We start from the raw sequence: 13797 nt of genomic DNA, 5'->3' as shown, positions 1-13797 counted from the left end.
CTCCAACACCTATTGTTTTGTTCTTTGTGATATGTGCCAGTCTCTGGTGTGAGATGATACCTCATTGTTGTTTTGATTTGCATCTCCCTGATGATTCATGATGTGGAGCATTTTTTCATGTGCCTTTTGGCCATTTGTATTTTTTCTTTGACAAAGTGTCTGTTCATTTCTTCTCCCCATGTTTGATGGGATTAGATGTTTTTTTCTTGTAAAGTTGTCAGTGCCTTGTATATTTTGGATATTAACCCCTTATCTGATGGGTATTGGGTGAATAAATTTTCTCATTCAGTGGATGTCTCTTGTATCCTAGGCTTTATTTCCTTTGAGGTGCAGAAGCTTCTCAGCTTAATATATTCCAATCTGTTTATGTCTGCTTCCACTTGTTTGGAGAGTGCTGTTTCCTCCTTGAAGATGCCTTTAGTCTCGATGTCATGGAGTGTTTTACCTATGTGTTGTTCTATATACCTTATGGTTTCAGATCGGATATCAAGGTCTTTAATTCATTTGGATTTTATTTTTGTACATGGTGTTAGCTGGGGGTCTGAGTTCACTTTTTTGCAAGTGGCTAACCAGTTGTGCCAACATCACTTGTTTAAGAGGCTTTTCTTGCTCCTTTTAGGATTTCTTGACCCTTTATCAAAAATTAAATGATTGTATGTCTGGGGTTGTTCGTTTGCTTTAAGGTTTTTTTTTTCCCAGTCTCTTTGTCTGTATCTCACCTTCCAGCTCACTGATTCTGTCCTCGGCTGCTGTTACTCTGTTTGAGAAGCTTTCCATTGAGTTTTTAATTTTATCTACTGAGTTTTTCAGTCCCGTCATTTCAGTTTGGAGTTTTCTGATTTCTATCTTTATGTTCTCTTCAGATTGATCAATTCTTTTTTTTTTTTTTTTTTTTTTTGGTTTTTGGGCCACACCTGGCAGTGCTCAGGGGTCACTCCTGGCAGGCACGGGGGACCATATGGGACACCGGGATTCGAACCAACCACCTTTGGTCCTGGATCGGCTGCTTGCAAGGCAAATGCCGCTATGCTATCTCTCCGGGCCCCAAGCTTGATCAATTCTTTTTTGAGTTCTATAAGCATCCTCCATATTACTACTCTAAACTCCTTGTCTGAGAGGTTAACTATGTGGTTGGTACTTACTGGGTCATTAGAGCTGTCATCTTCATTCTATGCATGTTGTTGTCCTGCATTGTTTCCTCATTGACACACTTTTAGCGTGGCTTTCATTGTGTATTGTGAAGTTCATGGGATAGGAGATGCTTGTAGCCTGATAGCAAAGTGCATCGGCCGGGCTTTCCCTGTTTCTCTATTTCCTGGCTGACAATTGTTGATAGGATCAAGTTTTCTGGGGTCTTCCTCAGCAGTCTCCCACAGGGATCAGGAAGCCACTATAGTCTTTATAAGGATATAAATTCTTTATTTTTAAGAGAACAGTTTGATAATACCTATCATGATTTAACTTGAGTGTCTTCCTCCCTTGTTGTTTACAATATCGCAGGAGGGAACATAACTTGCTCAGTTTTATTCTCAAAATCTATTAAACATGGGCCCGGAGAGATAGCACAGCGGCGTTTGCCTTGCAAGCAGCCGATCCAGGACCAAAGGTGGTTGGTTCGAATCCCGGTGTCCCATATGGTCCCCCGTGCCTGCCAGGAGCTATTTCTGAGCAGACAGCCAGGAGTAACCCCTGAGCAAAACCGGGTGTGGCCCAAAAACCAAAAAAAAAAAAAAATCTATTAAACATTCAGCATTCTAATCTTAAAATTTTACATGCTGAGTGTGGTCCAGAAATTAAAAGGAAGTATGGGTGAGGGACGAGAGAAATGACCCATTGTGCTGAAATATATATTTTGCAGAAACCTTGCCTTCATTTCTGAGCACCACTTCTTCCCTCAAGCACTGAGCCAAAAGTAGCAAGCATGCTTCCTCCCTCTAGCACAGGCAGAAGTGGCCCAGAATCTAAAAATAAAGGAAATATAAGACTATCTTTATTTTATATCAAGGAATTTGGAATGACCAGCACATATTAAAAGATGCTTTCTTTCACTTTTAAGGAAATTAAAATAACATTCAGAGACAAAAGTTTGGTGGCAAATATTTAGAGCAGTGACAATTCTAATCACATGGAGAACTGGTCAACATAAATAATTCAGAAAACTATCAATGTTTATAATGTTTAAAAGCAGGCATTTTTGTTGAAAGAAGACAAACACCATATGATTTCATTCATAATTTTATGAAGGTATGAAGCCAAAGGGCCAGAGAGATAGTACAGCAGGTAAGGCAGTCACCCCAGGTTTGGTTCCAGGTACCTAATATGATCTCCAAGCCACTCCAGGAGTGATCTCTAAGTGCAGAGCTTTGGGTGTGCCTCCCTCCCCACAAAAGGAAAAAAAAGTGAATCAAAGAAAACAAATACAAACCTTAGAGTGCAATACCATATTAGTGGTCATAAGAAGAGAAGGGGAAGAAGAATAAGTAAATCGGTCAAAAGGAGTCAATTGTATTAATGAAACAAGAGACACTTGATGAAAATGCTGTGTGTGTATAAATATATATATATATAGAACATTTATTTATAATATGATTCTTGAAACAGTTTTCTAAACTGGTATTTCAATTTTTTAATTAGTAAAATAAAAATGGATTTTTAATTAGTATAGAACACAATTTCTTTGCAAAAAAGATCCTGTACAAGAATATGTGGGCCAGAGAGATAGCATGGAGGTAAGGCGTTTGCCTTTCATGCAGAATCCGGGCATCCCATATGGTCCCCAAGCCTGCCAGGAGCTATTTCTGAGCATAGAACCAGGAGTAACCCCTGAGTGCTGCCGGGTGTGACCCAAAAACCAAAACCAAAAATAAAGAATATGTATGATGGCATTTTTTAAATTTTTTTTGGCTTTCGGGCCACACCCGGTGGTGCTCAGGATTTACTCCTGGCTGTCTGCTCAGAAATAGCTCCTGGCAGGCACGGGGGACCATATGGGATACCGGGATTCGAACCAACCACCTTAGGTCCTGGATCGGCTGCTTGCAAGGCAAACGCCATTGTGCTATCTCTCCGGGACCGTGATGGCATTTTTTATGACAACAAAAGTATTGCAACATTGTAAATATCCATTATATGGAATGGAATGTATGGATTGCATGCATTACACAGCAAAATGTCATAATTCAATAAAATTTAAATACATTTGAAATTTAGTAAATTTTAACATAATAGTGAATCTAAAGGAAAACTATAAAAGAACATCCACAAAATATACCACTTATATATAAAATACTGTATATTATTTAGTAATAATTTACTTATAGCAAAAGCATAAATAATTATGGTGGAACTAACCAAATATATTAATATTTGGAAGGGGGTGTTGGATTTTGGTACTACAATGACAACAGGCAATATTCAGGCTCTGCTGTGTTCAGAATCACTCAGAAGTTCTGGCACCATTTGTGTGTAAAATACAATAATGTTTATGAATTTTCCAGCCCTGGGTTGCATAAATTTACTTTGGGGTGGGAGGACACCTGGCATTATTCAGGGGTTACTCCTACCTCTGCACTCAGGAATCTTTTGTCACAGGTTCAGGAGGTCATAAGGCAAGTATGCCTGGTATTGGATGGGTTAAGCACCTACCTACTGTACTATCTCTCTGGCCCCAAATTTAATAAAATAATTGTATATTTCGGAAATAGTGGGAAAGACTAGAGAAGAAAATACATAGGCAAATGAAGTTCAGTACATTGACCATATATAATGCTTCACTATTTTTCAAAAATACTTGTTATGATAAATTGTTAAGACTTGATCAGTCATTATAAGAGTTCTTCTGATATTCTATAATTTCTCTATGCCTAAAATAATGTCTATGAACAATTATTACCTTTTTTTGTTTGTTTTTTTAAATTCTTATTTCAGCCTCAGTATCAAGTCCCATTGTTGCAGGTGGTTTGAGAAACATCCATGATAATAAAGTTTCTGGTCCGTTGCCTGGCAATTCAGCTAATCATCATGCTGATAATCCTAGACATGGCTCAAGTGATGACTACCTACACATGGTGCACAGGCTAAGTAGTGACGTATGTAATATATTATGGTTAAGGTAATAAAATGGTTTAATAATTGTCTCATAACCTAGTATTTTTGTTTCCCAATTTTAAGAATTTTTCTATTTATTAGAGATTACACTAGTTCTGAAAAGCTATAACTGTGAACTGTAAAGTTCTCTTTTCTCTGGCCACACATCCAATGGTGCTGGGGATTTCTTCTCTTCATTTCTTAGAGAACTGTTCAGTGCTGCTGATTAAACCTAGGATGTTCACATAGAAAAAGCAGGCACTCAGCCCTTTGATCTATCTCCCCAAATTCGTAACTAAGATTATTTTTACTACAAAACCTAATCCAGTACAGGGTTGTATATTGGCTAGTACTCACACAAATATATACTCAGTCTCTTAAACTCAATGTTACAAAAGATGTGATAGAAAGTTGTGTCTCCAGAGGGGACCACTCATTCTAGCAGTCCAGGGATGAGGGAGGGAGATATGGGATGCAGGATGGGAACGGGGGTGGAGGGAGGACAGGTTTGGTGATGGGAATTCCCCTGATTCATTATTAATATGTATCTAAAATATTACTGTGAAAGATATGTAAGCCACTATGATCAAAATAAAAATTATATAAGAAAAAGAAAGTTGAGTCTCACAAAGTCTAAAATATGTCATTTGTCCTACAGAACAAAAGTTTTTATCTCCTGTTTTGGGAATTATATAAACAGATGTAAATGCATTTCAAGATATTTTTAAATGCTCTTTTAAATAATGAACTTCCTTTATAAATCACAGCTCTTTTTTCAAGTAAAACTTGTGTCTGATATGTGTCACTTTTATGTTATTGAAATATTTCAGTAGGGCAATTTCTTTTGTCTCTGCTTTGATCTTATTAAGTTACATATAGCTAAGTATAATAGGGATTACAGTGAACTTTGCTACAAAGACATGGTATAATTGTATACATGTCTACTGCTCCTTTAATAAAAAAATAACAAAGAAATGGAGCATATTAGTAACACCAATTTTCTCATTCATTGCAATTCTTAGGCTATTGATTCTTTAGGTTACAATTTTAATTCTAATATATACCAAGAAAATATCTTTCTGATTTTTTCTTTCTGTGGTATACAAAAGCATAAAGAAGAATTATGCTTTTGAATACCAACACTTTTACTTCACAGTAATTTGCCTTTTATTGTTTCTCTAAGATTTCCATAGCACTTCTTATCATTTTAAAACTTATTTATTTTTAGGATGGAGATTCTTCAACAATGAGGAATGCTGCATCTTTTTCCTTGAGATCTCCACAACCGGTATGCTCCCCGGCTGGAAGTGATGGAACACCTAAAGGTAATATTGTCACTAAAATTTTCTTCAGCATTTTGTATTATAAGTTGAGTAAAAAATTTAAGTCTTGGACCAGAGCTAAAGGTTCGATCCCCAGAATCCTATATGATCCCCAAAGCCTGCCAGGTGCAATTTCAGAGCGCAGAGCCAGGAGTAACCCCTGAGTACTGCCAGACTCAAAAACAAAAAAAAACACTCAAATCTTCTTAATGCTGGCACCAAAACAGTGTTCTCACTTGGTTTTCATTATTATGGACAAAATAAGCTTTACTTATTCCTATAAAGTATTGATAATGCTATTCGATGTGTCATATTATTTTTCTACCAGTAAATTCATTTGTCTTTTCTAACCTTGACTTTCTTCTCATAATTTGAAATTGTCAGCGTTCGCCATTTTCTAATCCACCTTAAACAGCATATTTCATTACTTCACCTAACTTCTTCTTTTTTCTTTTTTTTTTAGTGATTTTTTTCCCTTCATTAGCTCTACTGCTCTCTTATTTTTCTAAAATGTCTATCATTAAATATTTTAAGCTCATTGTTTTTTTTTTTACTCAGTTTTTGTAAGAACATTGATTTCTTTTTTATTTTTCATGTTTTGATTTTTGGGCCACACCCAGTGACACTCAGAGGTAACTCCTGGCTATGCATGCTCTCAGAAATTGCTCCTGGCTTGAGAGACCATAAAGAACGCTGGGGATTGAACCAAGCCTGGGCCAGCCTTGTACAAGGCAAGCGCCCTCCAGTTGCGCTATCACTCCTGCCGCAGAACATCGATTTCTTAAGTGAATAAACTTGAAATATGTTATGACTACATCTGTTTTAATCTTTTAATTTTGAAATCCTTTCTATTCAAGATCTAAGTTAAATGGGTGATCTTCCAGGCTTCTGTCCTAATTTTCTTGAGCCCTTAATTTTGTTGTTTGTTTGGTTTTGTGCTAATAACTTACTCTGCATTGTGAACAAAAGTTTATAGCTAATTTTTCAAATTGCCACATCATTGCTACACCTTTCAAAAGCTTCAGTGAGGGACCAGAGCGGTGGTGCAAGCTGTAAGGCCCAAAACAAACAAACAAAAGCTTCAATGACTTGAATTTTCTTTCTTTCTTTTTTTTTTTTCGGGGGGGGGGGGAGGGAGTTCGGCCACACTCAGTGATGCTCAGGGGTTACTCCTGGCTATGCGCTCAGAAATCGCTCCTGGCTTGGGGACCATATGGGATATGGTGATCAAATGTTGGTCCATCCTACTTGCACCACCGCTGCAGCCCCAATGATTTGTATTTTCTGAGATTAAAAAAAAAAACAGCTTTTTCTCTCTCCCTCCTTTCTCCCTCTCCCTCCCTTTTCTTCCCTCTCTCTTTCCCTCTCGCTCCTTCCCTTTCTCCCTATCCCTCTCCCTCCTTTCTCCCTTTCCCTCTCTCCTCCCTCTCCCCCTTTCTTCCTTTCCTTTTCCCCCCCTCTCCCTCCCCTCTCACTCCTTTCTCTTTTCCCTCTCCCTCCCCTTTTCCCTCTCTCTTCCTCCCTCTCCCATACTCCTTTCTCTCTCCTTTCCTGCTTTCCCTCTCCCTCTCCCTCCCTCTCCTTTTTTCTCCCTCTTTCTCCTTTCTCTCCTTTCTTCTCCCTCTCTCTCCTTTCACTCCTTTCTCTCTCCCTCTTTCTCTCTCTACCTCTCCCCTTCCACTGCTCCCTCCTCTCTCTCTCTCATTCTCCCCCCCCCCAAAAAAAAAACCCACTGGGGGCTAGGGATGTTTTGATCTGGGTAATGGTGGAGGTATTGCATGCAGCTGATCCCTGTTAGATTCCCAGCACCATGTAATCCCCTGATAATCAGATGCAGCCCTGGAGGCCCTAACCAGCACTTAGAGTGGCCCAGTTATTCCTTAGCACATAAGGCCTGAGCAGCACTATATCTTTGGACACTGTCATTGAATTGCCAGCACTCTTGACTGAGAATAGTTTGGTGAGGCCCTAGCCTCCTAAGTGCTACTTGGGATATGATTTAAATAATAATTCAACCAAGCAATATCCCAATTTCTGAAAGAGAAGCACATCCAGAGTAACTCCATTTGTAAGTTATTTATCAAAGTTTAAATGTCTTAACAGTATTCTGAGTGTGTGTGACAAGTTATTCAGGCTGCCACGGAGGAATAACAGTATGATAAATGTTTGATATCTTGATAGTCAGCACATATTTTTCCTAATTCTTCAGAATGGATGGATAACTTACACTTGAGAAAACATTAGAACAGCCAGCCTTGGAAACATTATTCATCAGAAACCTCTTTCTGTTTATGAAATTATTTTTATATAAGTTTTAAGAATTAATACATTCTCGGGCCCAGAGAGATAGCACAGCGGTGTTTGCCTTGCAAGCAGCCGGTCCAGGACCAAAGGTGATTGGTTCGAATCCCGGTGTCCCATATGGTCCCCCGTGCCTGCCAGGAGCTATTTCTGAGCAGACAGCCAGGAGTAACCCCTGAGCAAAACCGGGTGTGGCCCAAAAACCAAAAAAAAAAAAAAAGAATTAATACATTCTCAAATCAATTTGATTTTTAGATGACTTGTTGGAAGTTGAAGTTAGTGTTTTTGGTTGTAGTTTTGTTTGTTTGGTTTGGTTTTTGGTTTTTTTGGGGCCACACCCAGGGGCGCTGGGGGGGGGGTTACTCCTGGCTCTTCGCTCAAAAATTGCTCCTGGCAGGCTTGGTGGACCAGATGGGATCCCGAGGATCAAACCTGGGTCTGTCCCGGGTTGGCAGTGTGCAAGGTAATGCCCTACCTGCCCCTGTGCAAATACTTCTGCCCCTGGAGTTCATTATAAAGTGTATATAATTTGCCATATAAGATTTAAATAGCAGGCACATGTATTGCCATGCCCAAGCACATGTATTGCCAGATTGTAATATTTATTTGAAAAACTTGAAAATAAAAATGCAGTATATTGTTCAAAGAAAGGTCTCAAAACCAGTGTTTAAGTGTGTATAGGGTCAGGCGGGGTACCCAGAACAGCAGCCAGTGGCCACTGGGCCTGGCCCGGGGGGGGGGGGGGGGGGCTCTTGATGAGACATGAAATCCCATTAGGGGAAAGATCCCCATGGAAATCTGGGTGAGGAGGGAGGTTAAAAATGGAAAAGAAACTGAGCCCACCCCTAGCCCCCTTAACCCAGCCACTGGGAGCTGTCTGCAAGTGGAATCCTCTTTGAATACTCATCCAGGCTTTTTGGAACTACTCTGTTTATCCCAGTGAGTAGTTAGCTACTGCTTTTAGGGCTGCAAACCTGAGGTAGTTGAGGGGTCACCTGAAAATGCCCCTTTTGTGGCACTCCACGGCAGCAGCTGGGCTGGCTTGGCTTGGGCTGATGCACCCCACCCGGTTACCACAGGGATCATGTTAGGATCACCAGTGGCTTTCAGGGGTGTGCTATGAATGTACCCTTGAGACCAGCTGGAAAGCAGCAGCTTCCAGGGGAATACCGAGCACACCAGTTGGCACAGTTGCCCAAGAACAATCGCTCCTCTCGAGATGTGGACTTTCATGCTTTTATGCTGGGTTGTATATTGGAGCTCTCTCCATCTTTGAAGAAGCCTGCACACTCTCTTAAGCTTGTTACTCTACCTTTCTCTTTTTTTTATCCTCACCTTCTTCCTGATGTTCAAGATATAAATAGCAAAGTAATGTGTTGCATTGGAATTTATACTAAGACAAATCTGGGTTTAACTTTTTTTGGAATTGCTAGTTGTATTATCTTTGACAGATATCTGAATCTAAGCTTCATGTTCTTTTTGTTGTTGTATTTTTGTTTTGGGGGCCACACCTGTCGGTGCTCGGGTTACTCCTGTCTTTGTGCTCTAAAATTGCTCCTGGCATGATTGGGGGATCATATGATACGGCAAGAATCAAACCCTGGTTGACAGTGTGCAAGGCACCACCCTAGCCGCTGTGCTACCATTTCAGCCCCAACCTTCATGTTATTTTCTACAAAAACAAGTGTACTAAATTAAGCATATAGGTGTTCACAGCACTTGAAACTAACTGTGAAGCAAAATAAATTGTCATAAAATGTTAATTTCAATTCCTAAAGTCCCATAGACAGTTAACATGTTCTGAAAATTTTTGTTGAGAGAGAGAGAGAGAGAGAGAGAGAGAGAGAGGAGGTGAGGAAGGGTCCAAGGAGAGGGGAAGAGAGAGAAAAGAGGAGGCGAGGGGAGAAGAGAGGAGAGGAAAGAGAGAAGCCTCATTTAAAAACTGAGAATTTAAAAGAAAAAAAAATTTAGACCATACCCAACTGTGCTCAGGGAGGGTTTTACGGGATCATATCAAGTTAGTTCTAGGGGTCAAACCTGAATCACTTACTGTATTATTTTTCTAGCTCCTGAGAAATTAATTTAAGACAAATCTAGGTTTAGGTTCTTTGTACTGAAGATTGACATGGAACTAAAAGCTTTTTTCAATCTACACTGGTTTTCGTAATTTCCCATAAATTTTTTTAACTTTTTAAAAAATGTTTGCTTTATTAGGTATAATTATACTTTATTTGTTCTGGAGTTTACTAATACTAACTAATGCTACTGTTCTTCATAAGAGCTTGTTAACTAGGAGAATTTTTCATTTTGATTAGCTTATTTTTAATACTTGATAGCACTTGTCAATCTAAAGCAAGCTATGCCAAAGATATTCTTTTGAGCTCTGAATTTGCTTGGGTTACATAAACTTTCTTTAAACAAAAAGATTAGGAAGCCAAATAAAATTTACGAATGATATTAAATTAAGGAAGAAAAAGAAGAAATCATAGAGGTAAAAACCAGTAATTTATAACTAGTTTGTGGAGACTAATAATTGTATTTTTCCTGACTTTTTCATTCCAGTATGTATTCGTGTCATTGTAGTAACTAGGAAATTTTAAAGATAGAACTTGACTTATTCTTGGCTTTAGATATGCAAGTTTTCCTATATTATTTAGCAAAGGATTTAATACCAAAAAAGTTTTTTTGAAGTAATGTTTTGCCCATTGTTTTATATTTATATTTTATAGTCACAAAAATCACAAATAATACTAGTCTGAAAAATGGAAACCTTGGTCATTTGCCAGCAAGCCAGAAAACCATAGGGGCAGTATTTCAACTTTGATTTTGTCTTATGTAGATCAGTGACTGATCAGTGACTTAGATTAGATGATTTAAATTTTTTTCTTGCATTACTGTATTGTCACAATATTTTTGTCACATTGTAAGTAAATAATCTGGCATAGTTGTTCAATGTTACTAAATTATTTTTCTAGGATCAAGACCAACTTTAATCCTACCATCTCAACCTCTACCTTGTTCATCACCTCGAGATGTTCCACCAGACATCTTGCTAGATTCTCCAGAAAGAAAACAAAAGAAACAAAAGAAAATGAAATTAGGCAAGGATGAAAAAGACCAGAGTGAGAAAGCTGCAATGTATGATATCATTAGTTCTCCATCCAAGGACTCAACTAAACTTACATTAAGACTTTCTCGTGTAAGGTCTTCAGACATGGACCAGCAAGAGGACATGCTTTCTGGTATGGAAAATAGCAATGTTTCAGAAAATGATATTCCTTTTAATGTGCAGTACCCAGGACAGACTTCAAAAACACCCATTACTCCACAGGATATAAATCGCCCACTAAATGCTGCCCAGTGTTTGTCGCAGCAAGAACAAACAGCATTCCTTCCAGCAAACCAAGTGCCTGTTTTACAACAGAACACTTCAATTGCTACAAAACAGCCCCAGACTTCTGTGGTACAGAATCAGCAACAGATATCACAACAGGGACCTATATACGATGAAGTGGAATTGGATGCGTTGGCTGAAATTGAACGAATAGAGAGAGAATCAGCTATTGAAAGGGAACGCTTTTCAAAAGAAGTTCAAGATAAAGGTAAAGTAATGTTATTACTACAATATACTCTAGGCAATTTATATAATTATTTCAACTTTTATATTCTTAGTCTGTATATTTTTATTAATAGTATTCACCACCTCAAAAGTTAAATTCTTAATTTCATTTTTTGCTTGAAACCACTCTGAGATTTAGAAAATCTCAAGTTTGTATGTGTCAAGTGATTTTATCTATACTTAATTTGGAAAAAAAGCGAGAAAATCATTTCTATATCACATTTCCATAAATTATCTAGTTACACAACCTCAGTGTTCTACCTAAACAAGATTAGCTACTTACTGTAGAATTATTTTTCATCAGTTTACTTAAGGAAAATTTATATGTCTACTTAACTAACCTGTTAGGTTTTTCACTTGTTTTATATTTCTACTCTTTAGTTAGATAGTCAGTTAGTTAGTTAGCTGTTTTTTGGGGGCCATACCTGGCAGCGCTCAGGGGTTACTACTAGCTCTGCGCTCAGAAATTACTCCTGGCAGGATAGGGGACCAAATGGAATACCAGGGATCTAACCCAGGTCAGTGTTATACAAGGCAAATGCTCACCACACTGTGCTATCTCTCTGGTATTATTTCTTTTCTTTACTAATAATGATTTTCAGTTTATGTTGTTCTGCAGATTGAACCCAGTCTCATATAATTTTGATTTGGGGAGAGGGGATGGGTCATACCCGGCTGTGCTCAGGAGTTACTCCTGGCTCTGCACTCAGAAATTACTCTTTGCAGGTGTGGGGGTAGGGAAGGTATGGAATACCAGGGCTCTAACTTGGGTTGACCACATGCAAAGCAAATGCTCTACCCACATTGCTATTGCTTTGGTCCTTATAAATTATTTAGTTTGAAATTTAAGAAGGAATTTTAAGATAATATAAACAGCAAGCTTTGTGGGTCAGGGCTCATTTATTTGTAGTTATATTAGGAATTCTCTTATCTGACCTAGTATAGAGTTCAAGATCTATGATATGAGTTTATAGGCTTTTTTCTTATATAAAGAGCTATAATCAAATGTACATTCTTAAGTTCTTGATTATAAAATCACTTGAAGTTTTAAAGAGAAACTAATGAGTCTCTGATTGAAATTATAGGATTTAGGAATTAGATATTTTTACAGATATAAATACACATTTGACTATCTAGGCAAAAATATGCTTTATGACAAAATCCAGTAAAATATGCTAGGTTCATTTAAAGTTTTCATGTTCCTTTTTTGGTAATTATAAAATAACTTTATTTTGGGTAGGACTAATTTTTTATGGATGGTTTTGTTTTTTATGTGACAGGATCATTTCTTCATAGTTATTTTTCTATTGTAAGAAAGTTGCTGAGTTCTCTGTCATGCTATAACTAAAAAGACTGTATTTAGTCATTGTACTATAGTATTTGCTACGTGCATAATTTACAGATGCAAAGAGATGTCTAGGAATCTTTATTAGCTAGAAAATTGGGTGTTTTATATTAGTGATATAATAGATTGTGTTTCTTTGCTTGGAGGTTCAGAAATTAAACCAAACGATTTCCAAAATGCATCTCCTCTACTAACCTATTGTCATGAAGATAGCAGTAGTCAATTTCTCCAATAACCAATACCCAATTTCTAGCTCCTCTTCCAGTTTTGCAAGAAACATGTTAACCTTTCTGTAGCTATATAGCTGGGAAAATCCAGGGCAGGCTGAAGAAATTGGATTTCTATCCTCTTCTGAAGCCCTTTAATAAAAAGCTATTTTTGCTTACTCCCAACCCACGAAATCAAATATCTTGTCCAAGAAATATTAGCTGCGTTTAGAACTGAATTTTTGTATGGCATTTTAATCTACTTTTGGAAAAATTGTGTTCTTTAAAGAAAATATAATTTTTGAATGATTTTAAGGGAAATATTGAGTCACACCTGGCTCTGCACACAGGAATCAGTCCTGGAGGTGCAGGGGACCATGTAGGATATAGATGATTGATCCAGAATCAACTGAACCTTAGGAAAGCACCTTAACTCCTATACTGTCTCCCAACCCTAAAGTTTTTCTTTAAAACTTTAAAACAGGATTAAAAAAAAAAAAAAAAAAAAAAAACAGGGTCCGGAGCAGTGGCACAAGCAGTAGAGCATCTGCCTTGCACATGCTAACCTAGGATGGATCACAGTTTGATCCCCCAGCGTCCCATATGGTCCCCCAAGCCAGGAGCGATTTCTGAGTGCATAGCCAGTAGTAACCCTGAGCGTCACCAGGTGTGGCCCAAAAAACCAAAAAAAAAAAATTAAAAAAAAATCAGGATAATAATAAAGATAGTATTATTGGGTTAATTGTTTATTAGCAAACTTGATTTTTAGTATTTACTTCCTTTGAGAAAATAAAATAGAAACTATACTTTTCTGAAGAAACTTAAATATTATAACTTAATTACCTAATAAATTTCTTCTATAATCTGTGGTGGTGTGGCTCGCACAATGATAATTGAAAAGTTGAGCAAAGTTGACTT

At 37.7% G+C, this 13797-nt stretch overlaps 1 protein-coding gene across 1 annotated transcript in view; it reads left to right on the top strand.

Moving 5' to 3' along the window:
* The window catches only part of NIPBL (NIPBL cohesin loading factor), a 207921-nt gene that overhangs the window by 91053 nt on the left and 103071 nt on the right, over positions 1-13797 (top strand). Inside the window, exons 7-9 of the mRNA XM_049768359.1 lie at positions 3928-4088; positions 5315-5411; positions 10685-11311. Coding sequence (XP_049624316.1) covers positions 3928-4088; positions 5315-5411; positions 10685-11311 — 885 coding nt within the window. The remainder of the gene's footprint in view (positions 1-3927; positions 4089-5314; positions 5412-10684; positions 11312-13797) is intronic.

The sequence above is a fragment of the Suncus etruscus genome, chromosome 2 (assembly GCF_024139225.1).
Source record: "Suncus etruscus isolate mSunEtr1 chromosome 2, mSunEtr1.pri.cur, whole genome shotgun sequence".
NCBI classification, from domain to species: Eukaryota; Metazoa; Chordata; class Mammalia; order Eulipotyphla; family Soricidae; genus Suncus; species Suncus etruscus.
The sequence above is the reverse complement of the archived record's forward strand: the minus strand, read 5'-3'. Positions and strand labels throughout refer to the sequence as shown.